The following is a 15,843-nucleotide window of genomic DNA, read 5'->3' as shown; positions in this document are numbered from 1 at the left end:
ACTCATGTAAAACAGCTAATAATTTTGGTGTGAACAGCTGTTAAACACCTTCAGTACAAGCTTTGATACTTTTGATGTAAGCAATTTGGAAGATGAGAAAGAGGAGAAATACAAAGTGCGACTCTCATCAGCTGTAGGCCTATGACAAGCAGTATCCCTTGAGATGTGGTGCAAATGAAAACCACACACAATTGGGAAGGCCAACATGCTGTAAAAATTAAGTTCCCAAAGCAGTAATGGACATGTTCTTTAAAATCAAGTCACCTAAACAATAACCGAGGTCATCCCCAAGATGCAGAATTATAACTAGCAGTATTTCAAGCAGATCACTCCACTTTGTTCTGTTTCCTCAAATACCTGAATGAATCAAAAATATTTGAAGCTGATGCTATTTTACAGGTTTTCGTTCTTATTCTTGTTTGCAGCATAGCTCATGGCTTTTTGCATTCTTCTTGGCTGTAGCCACCAACATTCCCGCTGCTGGGCATCTCCAAATATCACACCTGAGGAAGCATGCAGCTTCTTCCCACTTCACGCATACTACCCTAACAGATTGCAAAGCTTGGAGTCTTTCGGTGCTCCCTTACTTTAAAACACTCTCAGACACTTTGATCTAGTCACAAGCCTCCAACAAAAACAGCTCTGAGGAATCTCTCTGAACAAAGCACTCCCTGTAGTCCCCCCATCCCTCAGTGGCCAGCATGGCACAAGCACAACAGGATGAAACCAAGCGTGTGAGCTGCCTGCAAGAGCCTTGGCCCCTCACTAAAGGAGGAGCTCTCTATACTCATCATTTTAACTCACGAATCTGCTCCTTTCCATAAAGAGCATAAACTGCTTATTCCAGATGACTCATCCCTAATTTAAAATGTGTTCAGTTTACTTTTTGTTTGCATAACTCTAAGTTCTCACCTGACAGACAGCTGCATGACAAAGCTCCTCAGTCACAGTCATTGCCTTTGGATCACAGTCTCCCAGACCCCAAACTCATTACAACTACTCAGCCTGGGGATGCCAAGACAACCCCTGCTCTATATTCATCCTTCAAACTCCTCTGATTTTTTCCTGTTGCTGCTCATGAATTGCTCCATTGCTTTCTTACTACTAAAACTATTATGAGCTTCTGCTGTGTGCAGTTTGGCTCCCTAAAGCAGGAGCAAGTAAATCCGTTGATTGCCTTTTACCACAATACAGACATGCAAGACAGCCTAGAAAAATATATAAGGAGAGTAATTTAGGGTGTGACCATAATGAGAAGGAAGCAAAGGACAGATCTGCAATGAAACACCACTTATCCCCAAGGGTGTGATCATCCACAACGTGGCAGCAGGTAGGAGCCAAGTTGCTGCTAGCACAGTTGTCAATTTATGCAGGTTAGCCAGCAGTCAAGTTTAAACCAAGAACTGAGAGTAAACATTCAGCAATGGGTTGAGTTTGTTGGGAAGCTGCATCATCCTTCAAGCAAATGCAGACCATTATGTTGATTATCACAGTGGACTGAAGCAGGTTTGTAATGCCTTTTAGAAATTCTATGCAAAATTATTCCAATATAAAACCAGTAAGACCTTTGGCTGCTCAGACTGGAAGACTGGTATCACAGATCCTGTGCTTTTATTCCCTCATAGAAAAAGAGATACCATCAAGCAGCTGAAATGCTTATCAATGAGAGTGCTATGGCAGACACTGCCGTTCCCTGCTTATTGGAGCTTTCCACACAGAACAATTCAGCTCTAGTTCTTAGTCTGACTGTCTTTCAGAAAGGAGAATGGATTTGCACTGGCCACACAAGTCTTTGAAAACTTCACATAGATTAAGGAATGAAGGATATATCATGTGTTTCAAAGGCAGAGGACTTTACAAAAAGACCTGGCTCTGGACAAGAAGTGTTTGGGAATGAAGTAACTCAAATCTTTCAAGAATTCAATTCCAGTCCTGAATCAGCCCTGGAGAAGTGAACTGCATGCCAGCTGTATCCTTACACAGTTTCCCTGTTTGCATGGGGGCAGAAGTAGCAGAGGAAGAACAAAGTTGTTTTCCCAGGAAATTTAAAAAAAAAAAAAAAAAAAAAAAAAAGTCAGCTTGAAAGCTAGCTATTTCAGCAGCATACTTTCTACCTTGTCACATTTGACAGTAAAACACAAGAACTGACCCAGGGAGTTAAGGAAGCCAGCATCTCCAGCTCCCTGAATAGGCGGCAGCAGGATGAGGGCAAGCTGCAAGTAAGTTTCTGCAGTATCTATAAAACTGCATTCTTGTGGTGAAATCAGGCAGGGATGAATTATCTGGCTTGATACAACGGAAAAAAAAAGTCCTCCTAACAGATCCATGTTCTGGTAGTTCCAGTTATGTCTTGGACTTTTTTTAAATTTTGTTTTATGCCCAATATAAACAGTACTTCTAAAAGGAATGACAACAGGATTAGGAGTTTCTTATGGTAGCGATTGTGGTTTCTGCAAGAATTGCTAGTTTCCTCTGGTTACTATTATACAGAATCTATTACTTTTTAATGCTGAGTGTCCATTTGTAGGTTCAGAGTGAGCAGGTTAGTTATGTTCAAGACTGTACTACAAACACATTTCTATTTTAAATTCAGATTAAGAGATTTAAGACACTGCCTGTGGTGAGTGTTTGTGACTCCTGTACAGTGGGAGGTTACTAGCAAAGAACAAAATACTCAAGATAAATGTGCTCAAGCAACAGCCCCCCAACACATCTACTCTCGCCTAATACAACAGCCCTTCAACAACTCAAAAACAATTTGATCCTCCCAGTCTCTAGGGCATCCAAATGCCCCTGCTATTCCAAGCTGCTCTGCTGAGCTGAGCAGACTGCTAATGTTGGAAACCTGTCAAAACTGCACCAATGGATTGCTTTTCTTTTCCCTTCACAATATGCTTTTGACCCATTTAAATCAAACTACAGCCAAGCTGCAGTGACTGGTTCTCCGTAAGCCTATGTGAGGCAGGGAACAAATTTTTCATTTTGAAAGCAAGAAATACCAAAGGAATAGATAAGTGGGATTTCTAGGCAGCACCCAGTGCAGACAGCACTGAAGTGTATCCTCCCAGCTGAAAGTTTAACAACACGCTCACACTCAAGCCGATGCATGGGAACCTACTGCAAAAATCACCCATTCACAAATCACCCCAGATGATTTCCAAAAGTGAAAGCAGTCAAAGAAGGGGAAGACCTGAAAGGGCTCTGTCCAAGCAGGTCACCAGCGCACCAGGAAGGGGAAGAATGCCTGGCTGCAGCTCCCACAGCATCCAGGTACCCCACACACTTCCCTACACAGAGGCAGGATGCTTCATCCAGGAGGCATCCTCCTGCATCCATCTTCCACCAGCGCAGCAGCTCTGCAGAGACTGACCACCCCTCCACCCCACTGGTCAGCACAACTTGTGACAAGCCCTGCCCAATGGCTCATTCTGGTTCTCAGCAATGAAACACTGCCTGTTTGTTTGTGGATCGCTGCAATGATGGGATTTGCCCAGCTTTATGCCTTGAGCTTTGCCCTTCATGTTTCTGTGTCCGTGACCTAATTAATGAGCACTTAGGTTTAAAGAGACATCAACTTCCACATGTGTGACTGTTTACAAGTACTCACCTGATTCCTTTGTCTCCCCATGAGCAGCACACAGAGAACATACAACACCTCCAGCTTATACATAATCTCGTGCATGATCTTCATGGACTGTGGAAGCTGTGTTCTTGTTGAGGTGTTGGCCAATCCACTTTCATCTGAAGACTCTGAACAAGATGGCAAAGATGTGAGCCTGAGGCAGCTTCAACAGGAAAGGATTTGTTACAGTTATTACTTTTACACTGAAACACTGAAGATAAGACCAGCATGCCTGCTTGAATCTTACTCTCAACTAGAAGTAGTGGCATACGACAAATAACCATTTTAAAATAAATGCTACAGAAGAGAAAAAATACAGCTGGAACTTTAGAGGAGATAAAATTAGATTTTTAAAAATGATTTAAATTTTCCATAATAAGCTAAATGGCATCATCTACCTAAAATAAGTAGGATCACCTACATGAATTAATAGATTACTGCACCAGAAAGGACATAGCAGAAAAGGTAATAAAAGCAGGGGTGAGATTATCAGAAGCATTTATTATTAGTCTACTTTCATTTCATACCTCAGTACCAGTATACTTAGGCCACAGTTAAATAATTTTCACAGCCCTATCTAGAATTATACTGCTAAGGGCAGAAACAGGATATAACACACCATGATTGCAAGTGGAAAACATGGCAGAAATCATGAGTGAAACACAGAAAGTAAGGACACAGTGAAACTTGTAGGCTGCAGTTCAGAAAGGAGTTAGCTCTTTACACAATACATAACTAAGCGATGAACCACCCTGCCACAGGATAGTGTGAATGCTTTTTGAACCCATGTGAAGAAACAGTAACTAGGCAAACACACAAAGGAAGGAAACCATCAAAGGCTCAAAAGCATAGACAACACCTCTGACTCAGAAGTCCCTAAGCCACAAGGCACTGGAGACTGAGGCAGTATTCTGGGAAAGTACACCTAGGTTTGCTTGCTAACTGACATTGTGGGTCAAGAGCTCTGACTGGGCATGTTTCACCTCAGCAAAATTGCCTTGTGAATTCCGTTCCAAAATACCAAGCGTTCTCCAGTTTCCACTAAGTTGGTGTGTATAAAGGTATGCCTGAGATGCTGTTGGAGCATTCACCTATTTCATTTTTTTGTGTAATTTCAGGATTTTTAATAATTCATTGCTACAAAACTAATGAAGCTGGAGAAGGAAGAAAGTTTTCCAAAGAAGCACAGAAGCAAAGATTTAGATATCAAAATTTTGGAAAAATTCTCATTACGTTACCAAGTACTTTGAGTTCTACAAGACATACACTACATTTTTGTAATATTGAAGGGGAAAGAAACAAACCACATGCTTGCTTCAAAGCATTTTCCTAAGGTTGTATTAACACTTCCATATACTCTCCTGGAACAATTTATTTTTTTTTTCCTCCAATTAACTTATTTAATTTTTCTGGAACTACCTTTCCTTTTTAAAGAAGTGACCACTTGTTTGGTATGAAGTATTTGGACCTAAAGCCATCAGCCTGAGTTTTAGAGCAAAATGCTGGTAAAGTCACTTACGTCAGATGTGCGTTATTTTTGTCACTCCAGGGGAGATTAGTGTTGTGGATGTACAGTATTACAGTGCTATCTAGGTGTGCAAAGGGCACAGTTTGCCATAGGACATTTCCTTTTGCTAACTTTAGTTCATGAAAAAAAATAATCAGTGCTACATGAGAACAAAACAGGAGTCAGACCTAAATCCTGATACGTCAGTTTTTCATGTAAGAAAAAGGGAATCAATACCAGTTGAAATGAAAAGCAATACATGGCAAACACTGACAAAGGTTAAGATATACATCAACCAATAATGACTAGAGGAATGCAAGCCAGATACCTGTACTGCTCTGCTCTGCCTCTTCATTTGCTACTCTCATCAGTGCATCAAGTACTAGTGCATTGTCCAGCCAGGTGTACCATTCTTCTAACTCCTGGAGGAAGCTGGAAGTACCTGTTGTTTCAGACACCTTCCTTGTTGCCAGTTTGCACAATCGCTCAATGAAGCCTGGAATATTCAAAAGTGTAGCTGAAAAAGAAAAATAATTTTATTACGATTTAAGATCACCAACACAACAATCATCAAATCCTCTATACCACAAGGTACCAAGACATCTACATTAGTAATATAGAAGACTACATAGAAATAAATTCCATCTGGTTAAAAACATCCAAAGATGGAAGAAGTCGGTGCACTCTCCTATTAAGGACTGGAAGAGAGTGTACATATCCTAGGCATAATTCAATCAGTGTTAAACTGGTTTGTGTTGGACTTACACTGGAAAAAAATTAGTTCTACCCTGCTCTAACTGCTTGTTTCTGGCCAATTCCCTTTTGCTGGCACTGCTGTTTTCCAGTCCACAGTGAGTCAACATCAAGGAACTGATTTGGCTGAAAATTAAGCTGGCAGAAATAAAGCAGCAGTCCTTAGAAGGGGCAGCTCCACCCCCCCTTTCCTCTGTGCAATGCTACCTCCTTCAGTTTACCTCCTGTGGTGTGTCATAGCAAACTGAACTAGCTCACTTCAGTAGCTGGGCAGAAAGCTCAGCTTTTTAAGTACTAGTTTCCCGAATTAGTTCATCATGGAGAAAAACAGATGGGGAACACACGACAGCAGCCCCAACTCAGAGGGTTTTAATTGTTGTGGAACTGTACCCTTAGAAACAGCAGTTCAAGGACAGAAGTCACTAGTCTGCGAAATACTTGGGTAGGTGCTAGGAGCTGCATTTTGTCCTAAAGTTTTCACAGAATAACTTAATTACAAGACCTGTTTATTATAGATACATGGCTAAATCTTCACACTTGCAGGTGCAAGTAGAAAAGGACAAAGAATTTGGCCATGAACACTATGTGAAAGAGTTGCAAGATTCTGCCCACAAGTACCATCTCTGAAAGAACAAGCTCCCTGATAAAATCTTTAAAATGGAATATGCTTTACAGCCCTAGACACATGCTCTAATTGTACAAACAAAAAATGATTAGTTAAACATTTGCTTGGCTAAGTTCAGCTCTGTAGGATCCAAGCTTATTCAGTTCAACTGAATTAAACTTTGTACCCACACCTACACATACTTGTGCACTGCTCTTTACAAGTAAGCTCTGGCAATCACAGGGCAGAAGACAATACATCCCCCTTCAAAGTTTCTCAGCTTCTGCCTGCTGTATTATGCTATTTATCTCTCACTGGATGCTGTAGAGGTGGTAGCAGTTACAAATGGAGCTTTGCTGTTCATGGCTAACACAAAATGGTAGAAGATGAGAGAACCAGCTCCAAAATCCCTTTCTGCACTTCCCAAAATTGTTTGGCATGGGCCTATGCAAACACCTGCTTCAGAGGCCCAAAAGCTTTTCAGCATAGTAAAAGCAGATTCTACACTTGAGGGTACTTTAATTAAAATCTCTTAAATTCATACTCGTCCTTCTCGGCAAGACTTCTGCATCTAAGAAGTACTCAGCAAAATAAGGAAATCTGCACTGTGCCCAAAGTTTAAGTTGAGATTAGACCCACAGATTTCCAAGGCTGGTGTGGTAACAGTGGGCAACATGATTAATATTAAACACACTTTATCATCAAAGAAAGACATCCTGCTCAGGACAATGTCAGATAAAATCAGAGATGGATCTGCTCCGCCAGCAACCACACTGCATGCCGTTTTAGTTGAGGAATTCGTGTTTTTTAAGGAAGACATAGAATTACTGAGAGTTACTAAAAGGAAAGCTGTGCAAATGACTGAGGGATAGGAAAAAAACCCAATTATTTTAAGCTACTCAGTTCATCAAAGAGGGCTGAAATGACAGAAATTAACTCACCTAATTACCAACACCATATGAAACTGAAAGCTACAAAGTAAGTTTTATTAACAGAAAAGATTGTTTCCAGTAAACTGCCTGAGGAAAGTGAATAAAGAAAAATGCTTTGTAAGACAGAATGCTTACAGTATCCTCTAGAAACACAGGCTACAGATGTGACATCCAGAGGAGGGAAACCTCACACACTGTTGAGATTCTTCTGCATTTGCTCACAATGTAACAGTTACCTTGATTAATTTCAGCTCGAGAAGGACCCAAGTTTTTTTTCTGCTGGGCATTTTTGGCAAGAAGCGTGTGCTTGTCATCACTTCCTGTGTCAAGTTCAGAAATTGTGACAGCAAGGATCCTGCAGAAGTTTGCAAGCTGCTGCTGATCAAAACTGGACACAAGGCTCGCAAGATTGGGAATATCATCCAGTTGTATCATTTCCTGGAGGAGGCAACATCAACTGAGTAAGTCGCACGTGATGTTCAATAAGTGAACACAGACACAGCCAGGCGGATTCAGCTACAGCTCTTCCCTGGTAAGATCTGTGTTTTTTCAATGTTAGTAAAGAGAAGCAAGCAGGCAGTGACAAGTGAAGAGTCTGAGAACAGCTGTGATTTACAACTGGTGTCACTTAGGTTTATCCATTCCAAAAGTATAGATACCCACATTTTAAAGACTAAGTATTCACATAAAATTTGGGGGCCTTTTTTTTTTTTTATTAAAAAAAACCCGAACAAACCCAAACCCAGAACCAAATTTAACACACAAATTACATTTAGATATTAGAAAGTTTCAATATTGTTTTCCACTTCTATATTTCCTTTGAAACTCACAGATGAGAAGCATGTCGTGGTTTAACCCCAGCCAGCAACTAAGCAGCATGCAGCCGCTCACTCACCTCCCCCCCACCCAGTGGGATGTGGGAGAGAATCGGGGGAAAAAAAAAACCAACCCCAAACTTGTGGGCTGAGATAAAAACAGTTTAATAGAACAGAAAAGGAAGAAAATAATAATGATAATAATAACAATAAAACAAGAACAATAATTAAAGGATTGGAATATACAAGTGATGCACAATGCAATTGCTCACCACTTGCAGACCGATGCCCAGTTAGTCCCCGAGCAGTGATCCCCGCCCCAGGCCAGCTCCCCCCAGTTTAGATACTGGACGTGATGTTACACAGTGTGGAATACCCCTCTGACTGGTTTGGGTCCACTGCCCTGGCTGTGTCCCCTCTCCAGCCTTCTTGCTGGCTGGGTGTGAGAAGCTGAAAAATCCTTGACTTAGTCTAAACACTACTGATCAACAACTGAAAACATTAGTGTGTTATCGGTGGTGTTCTCATACTGAATCCAAGACATAACACTATACCAGCTACTAGGAAGAAAATGAACTCTATCCCAGCTGAAAACAGGACAGGTGACTTCTAGATTATTTTTCTCAGTCTTTTTCATCAAAAGATCTTTTTAATAAAAAGATGTTGAAAACAGTTCTCAGCAAAAAGCATTTATGTTCAGATAAACTAAGCTTGTTTCGTATCTCAGGAAGTACATCATCCTTGACTTTACTCTAAAAAAACAGTGACAAGTTACAGAATCCTGACCCTCTCCACAAAATGTACAGAGACACATTTTATTCAGCATTTTCCCAGGTTTACACCTCTAATATTTTATTTGCATCACATCAGGGCACTAAGCTGTTATGATGCTGGCAAGCAAGTTCAAAAACCTAGTTTGTGCAGAAGACCTAAGTGCCCTGTTCCCCCAGCCTACAACTTCTCAGAGAGGTGATGAACCTCAAGGTAAGAGAGAAGCACGGGAAGCCTTCCTGATGTCAGAAAGACTACTAAAATATTTGAAGTATAATCAGAAGGCAAGGATGAGAAGTGAATTTATGAGGTTCATTTTGTTTATTTGAAATACTGGTTGTACTTTAATGACAGCTTGGTACTCGCCCTCCATCGTCCTCTGCAAGCTATACAAAAGCATTACAAGTATGAGACCACATGCATAATTTGGCTTCTATATGAAACATGGCTGAAGTTAATGATCACTGTAAACAGTCATGTTTCAAATAAGCTACAAGAAGCAAGAATGCTAGCTTAGACAATTACCTTCAGCAACTCTCCAAATAGAGTTCTTTCCTCTACTGGCCTGAAAAGCCATACAAATACAATTTAAGAAACCAGTAACTAACCTTTTTAACTCCCAAGATATCTTCAATGAGTGTTGCAGTTTGTAGGAATGTCTTTTTGTTTGTCATCAGTGTAAACAGGAACAACACAAAGTCATTTCTTTCTGCCAGTCGCCTTGTGACTCCTTCCGTCTAGAAAGCAGCAAATGTACACGCAGACCCAAAGTCAGAGTCCACCTCGAGAAGTCGCACGTTACAGGCACATGCAGGACAGTTTTACAGATGATGTGTTATCAAATCAGCTATTCCTGAAACCAGGAAACATTGTGTTTATGGTGACCAAAACTAACTCCAGTCCTTGTCTGAAGTTAACGTGATGCTTGCAAAAACTACAGGCTCCAGGATGAGAGGTTTCATCTCAGGGCAGTTGTTTACTTGCCTGAATCAAAAGTAAACACTGCATGCCTGGAAATACGTCAGAGAGGCTTGTTTCTGGTTTCCCATACAAGTTGTAACCAGCTCCATTTTATGGTATGTAAATGCAGTCCCCAGATTCCTCCTAAACAGTCAGCATTGCTGCTCAGCTAGGCAGAGTCTGAGCAATGAGAATCAAGTACTGGCCTTTAATGAACTTGGTGATGAACCCAAAAGTCATGCTAAAGCATGAACTCAAGTTCATCACCAAGTTCATTAAGGCCAGCTTTCATGCTCTGATCTCTGCTGAGAGCACGGCCAGTCTTTTCTGGAATTAAACGAAACTTAAAACTACATCCTTACTGCTTGCAAAGCTGTGTATTATATATGACTGACATATTACTAGCGCTTGCAGAACTAGACTAGCTTAGACACTCCTGGATATTTAAACATAAGCCTAAGAACAGTTAATATTGCACACATTTCTGTGATTCTAAACACTTCTCATTCAAGAGAGAGCAGTAATACTGAAGTGAATTAAAACAGCAGCTAGTCTATAAATTGCAAAGTGGTTTCTTAGCACATGAAGCTATTCACAGTTTGCAAAAGTTGCATTACCTGTATTTAAAAAAAAAATAATAATCATGTAAGTCAAGGAAAAAAGTGTTCCCTCTCTTCCCCCTCCGATATGTACACAGATACTTACTAGTGAGAACATCATCTGTTAAGACTCAAAGTCTGGAGATTAGGTTGATATCTTTAGACAGTAACTGCCTTTTTCTAAATTTTTGTTAAACAATGTTTCCTAGGTTATTACATAATACAATGTGTGATTAAGTAAGCAATCCTGAGGATGTTCGCTGCATGCATAATCTGAGGCATGCGCTTTTAGCTTCAGAATTTTAATGGCAAGGTGTTTCAATAGGCCTTTAACCCAGCATCTTCCTTGGCACTGATCTGCCATCAACTGAACTGAACCAATATTCAGCACATGAAGGAGTTACAGGATTAAACTTAAAACACTTTGCCAGCACCATTACTGAACAAGACTAGCTGTAGCTTGGCTTAGCAGGCATTCACTTCCAGTTGCAAATTTTAAGTTTGAATACAACAAAGGCTGCCACAGCCTTCCTATGGAAACACAGATACAGACAGATCCAAACAGGAGGACTTAAACTTGACAGTGTGGCTAAGAAAACAGAAATTATTTGAGTAACACATCAAAATATAGGGCGGTCCTATATTTAACTGAAGGAATTTTAATGAAAAGTAAGTTTGAAAAGTAAGTTTAAATTATGCTTAAAAGAGTCTGTATGTTGTATTATCAAGTGGCACATGTAAAACATGACCAGAAGAACACTTCCCGCAGCAACTGTACTTACACATATACACGTGTTATACAGTATGCTTAAACAGTCCTTGATGAGGTCATCGCTTACTGCAAAGGAGAAAACAGACATTCACTAGCTATACATGGCCAAGGAACACTAATGTCCAACAGTAGTGACGTGAATAGCTATAAAGCAGGTGAGAATTTCAGGCTACCTAGCTCAGATCATATGTGCAAATGCCTTGGAGGATAGAAACCAGACAAAGAAACACTCTATACCTGACCTGCTCACATGCTTTCTTCCAAAACTACTATCAGCACTGCCTAGGACCACAGACAGAGATATATTTGTGGTCTAGTGCACTTCTTAGTCACACACAAAAGAAAACTATAGAGTTGTAAACAGTATTTTAGGAAAAATATCACAGATCAACTCAAAATTTGTCAATATGAGAAACTGCTGAGACATGTTATTAGTTCCACAGGAAAAAAAAAAAGGACAGTTCATGCAGTTTTCTCCACGCAGCATCAGGAATTCATAGAAAAGCTTTCAATCTGATTTACTCCAGCATTTTAATATTTAAAGTATGTTTTCTGTATAGACATACAACAGCTGCCTCTAGCTCAAGTTCAAGTTACTTCACCTTTGAAGTTCCCTGGCTGACTGGCATGGAGTGTACTGTGACATTTCCTTCTGCTGGTTCAGGGAGCCAGCAGAATCACAGACAGGAGAAATGAAAACACTAAACCAAAGCTGCTCCAGCAGGAAAGTTGTGCTAAGCTACTGCACCCCACTGACAAGTTCACCTTATACCAATTTGGAAATTAGTAGTCACTATGACTAGGTCAGGAAAACAGCATACTTTTCATTATCTCACAATCTCTGTAACTCCTATTACATAAACAATGTTTTGTGACTTATTATTAATAACTGTTAATGTAGCTATAGCCACAGTAACAATAAAAGTTTCCAGTGATTGCAGATTTACTGCATGGAGAGAAGTATGTGCTGCTGAGTGCATGAATACTCCCAAGCTGTGCTTTTCAGCAGGTGACTATCCTAAACCCCATCACGAATAAGTACTACAGAGAACAAAGAAACCAATGATTCATTTAGGAACAGGAAATTGCTGGTAGGGAAAGAGAATAACAGAAAAATAGAATAATTTATGTCTGAGTAAGGACACAAGGCAAAAATGGAAAACAAGATAAAATACCTATTTACTTACTTTTCTGTTTCTTTTTCTGTGTAATAAGAGTAGGTCTCATAAGAATTTCTACTAAAAGCTGTAATAACAAGATAAAGAATTAAGGGAATAGTCATTGAGATACAAATAGACAATTAATTTGTCAGTGACAAATCCAAACTTAGTCCTGTCTCTGCTGAAGTCACAGAGGTGAAAAATGGAAGCTCTACAATCAAAACCCCACTGGTGTCAAAATTACATTGACAAAAATTAGTTGTATTTACCCTGAAGAAATAATAACAGTTACATAAAACAATCTCCCACTGGCAAGTTTTAAAGAATTTAAGTCTGCAAAGAATGTTAATTTCACATGCATCCAGCTAACATCAAGGATGGCTATCACACAACTCTCAAAATAATGTATCTTTAGCGATAATCTGCAAAGAGATGCAAATTTTGCAAAGGCTCTCACTAAATCTTGCTGGGCTTCAAAATACATTTTGGGTCCCGCCGTAACAGAACTTAGTTGCTCCAGATTTTAATCTCAACAACAAAGAGCAAGCCACTGCTTGCGTACATGCACCTTGTATATATACTTACATATAGATTCAGATATGTGAAGTGTTGTCTCATTTCTATTTAAGGAATGTAACAGTCAGCTTTCCAAGACTAGGACTATGGTTCTGATAGATGTAGAACTGATGTTTAGTAGTTCTAGCCTATACCACTGGTTTACTTTAAAACATTTTAAAAAATAGCAGTTTATTTAAAAATGAGAGTTAGCCACTAGAAGGAATTGATGAATTCTGCAAGAAGCATTGCAAAAAGCCCCTACTTTTAAAATTCAGTTTAAAATTGTTAAGAGCAATGTAGGCATCACCCAATGAAGTCATTCCGACCAATAATATACTCGCCCTATTTGTTCCAGCTTAACTTTACCCAGACACAGAGGAAAACATCTGACAGCACTGGAGGCACTGCCCACATTTTAAGCACTGACAAATAAATAGGCAACTTTAAAGAGGAATATACATTTTCCAGCAATATATGTAATAGTAGCTGTAGCATCAATAGGGTAGAGAAAAATGACTGCAGCAGTAATGTAGTGCTCATATTAATGGCTTATGTTTTAGGAGGAGAATGCACAACTCAAGGCTTGGTACCCGAGATAAGCATCCAAAGATATCCCTATGCACTTGGGATGCAGGCCACCTGCTCTTCTCCTGGGAAAGAACACCTACTGAAACAAGTCTATCTTTTAGGGGTGGCCACAGTCATGATCACTCCTGCCTTGCCACAGAGTGGATCTTTTCAGCTAGTATTTATTTTTCCTGGTCAATACTATAACCCACCATGTATTTATCACCTTATTCTTGCAGAACTGGTATGCTCCTCACATACACTCCAGGGACTGGACTGCAGTGGTGTGAGACACTCCTTGGAGAGGGCTTTCTTCAGCCATCCTACTGAAACTGCAACAGTATGCAGCAAGAAGCGCAAGAGTCCAATGGCAGAAAGAGAATAGGTAACAGGGTGCCTCACCAGAGGCAGAAGGAGCAGAAAGGGAGTTATGAGATCTTATTTCTTGGACTGGGGTTGCATTCAGATCCAAAGTCCACGAGGCTTGTGTATCAGTTCATGTGTTTGTACTCTCGGGTAATATTTTACATGTATTCATATAAAGGGAGGAGACACAAATGTGCATTTGTTCTTCCTTGATGTAAAGGCTGTCAGAATCCAAAAATATTTTAAGGAATATACTATCACACATTATAGCATATACAGAGTATACTGCAAATTTAGTGTCCTTCAAAGCTACTCATGCTTCACAGTTCAAAATACTGCAACACAGAATCATCACATGGCATACACAGAACCAGCAGATTAGACTACTTCCCTTTCAAGTCCTGGAGTAGGATTTTCAAAAACACATAGCACTGGCTTCTACCACTGCATTAAACTCACTTGTATCAGCCAAATCTCTGGCCATAGTACCAGATAATTACAGTGTATTTGATATTTACCATCTCCAGCCAAGAAAAAAAAACAATAAACAAACAACCCCAACCAACAAAACCCAACCAAATATTCCCTCCTCCCCCCACTTAATCTGTGCATTCTTATGTTAAAAGCACTTCTATGGGAAGTATCACTATTTCCCTTCAAAAACAAGGGAAATTTAGAACATTTTCATACAACTTTCTACATTGTTTGGGTAGCTGAAGACTTTTGTCCTCAGCTGACAGGATACCAGCAACTGAACCAGTGTTAATTTCAAAACAACATAATCTAAATACAAATTTTACTTAAGTAAAGGCATGCAAAGTGTAACAAGAGAGAAGTAGCAAAGACACTGTTTAGTTAGACCACAAAAAAAAAAAAAAAAAAAAAGGGAAGAAAGTGTCAATTAGTTCACTGGAAAATACAAATCATACATTACTAATGAAAGCTAAGATTCCAGAGTCTGTCACCATAAAATCGAGCAAACATAGGTATTTGTGTAATGTAGAATAAAAAAAAAAAAACAAAAAAAACCCAAAAAGATAAATTGCCAGAATGTCTACAGAAACCTTGCAGTTCTGTTTAAAAATGTTTTCACAGATGAAGTAGTCTGCATTGCATGCCAGCAATAAACATAGACAACCTGGCTAAGAGAGCGCCCTAGTGTGCTTAAAAACCCGCCACATACCCTTCAGTGGCAAGTGAAGTTCTCAGTGCTCTAGTACCAACTGTATCTCACAACTAGAAATCATTTGAAACTGTTTTCATTGAGAACCTAGAGGTCTCACCAGTTAAAAACTGACTGCCCAAACAAACAGTCAGATCTTCTATATCATACAAGAAAAAGCACCTCACTTTTGATGATATAATGCCTCGGAAAATACACCTTTTTCACATTTTGATTAACAGAAACAGGCATAATTCTAATACTTAACATCAAATTGGCAAAGTCATTCTGTAACTTGCATTTAGATGCTTCAAAGGTCTCAAGGACCTCACTTACAGACTTCTCAGTGGTATGACTATCATGAAGAAATCTTTTGATATTGTTGAAAAAACACACTTACATCAACTCCTCCAAATAAGTCAAATGTGTATGTATTTGGGAAAGTGGACTCTTGAGCAGCTTTTCTATCTTCTGTAACAAATGCCATGGCTTCCATTGAAAGAAGTGGAGAAATTTCCTGTGTGCAGTTAAAAAAAAAAAAGTTAAAAATGAAAACTGTTTATCAGTATAAACACAATTGTCTCCAACTATCTGTGTGATCTACTGACTAATCAATTACACGCATTGCCAGCTCTTATCTACCAGCCAATTCACAGATACTATCATGCAAACAGTTTCAAAAATTAGTTAGAATA

General features: G+C 39.5%; 1 protein-coding gene across 6 annotated transcripts in view; it reads right to left on the bottom strand.

Annotated features, from left to right (window-relative positions):
• TRPC4AP (transient receptor potential cation channel subfamily C member 4 associated protein) overlaps positions 1–15,843 on the bottom strand; it is a 39,117-nt gene that overhangs the window by 13,061 nt on the left and 10,213 nt on the right. For 2 of the 6 annotated variants that reach the window (XM_075059018.1, XM_075059010.1), the window contains exons 3-9: positions 15,549–15,665; positions 12,523–12,580; positions 11,346–11,401; positions 9,613–9,741; positions 7,655–7,856; positions 5,458–5,646; positions 3,608–3,750 (exon numbers count right to left, since the gene is read on the bottom strand). In XM_075059018.1, the coding sequence (XP_074915119.1) occupies positions 3,608–3,750; positions 5,458–5,646; positions 7,655–7,856; positions 9,613–9,741; positions 11,346–11,401; positions 12,523–12,580; positions 15,549–15,665 (894 nt within the window). Of the gene's footprint in view, positions 1–3,607; positions 3,751–5,457; positions 5,647–7,654; positions 7,857–9,612; positions 9,742–11,345; positions 11,402–12,522; positions 12,581–13,832; positions 15,668–15,843 lie in introns of those variants that run through there. The other 4 variants (XM_075059041.1, XM_075059031.1, XM_075059021.1 and 1 more) reach the window with 4 other exon arrangements.

This window comes from Buteo buteo, chromosome 2 (genome assembly GCF_964188355.1).
Source record: "Buteo buteo chromosome 2, bButBut1.hap1.1, whole genome shotgun sequence".
Classification (NCBI taxonomy): domain Eukaryota; kingdom Metazoa; phylum Chordata; class Aves; order Accipitriformes; family Accipitridae; genus Buteo; species Buteo buteo.
The sequence above is the reverse complement of the archived record's forward strand: the minus strand, read 5'-3'. Positions and strand labels throughout refer to the sequence as shown.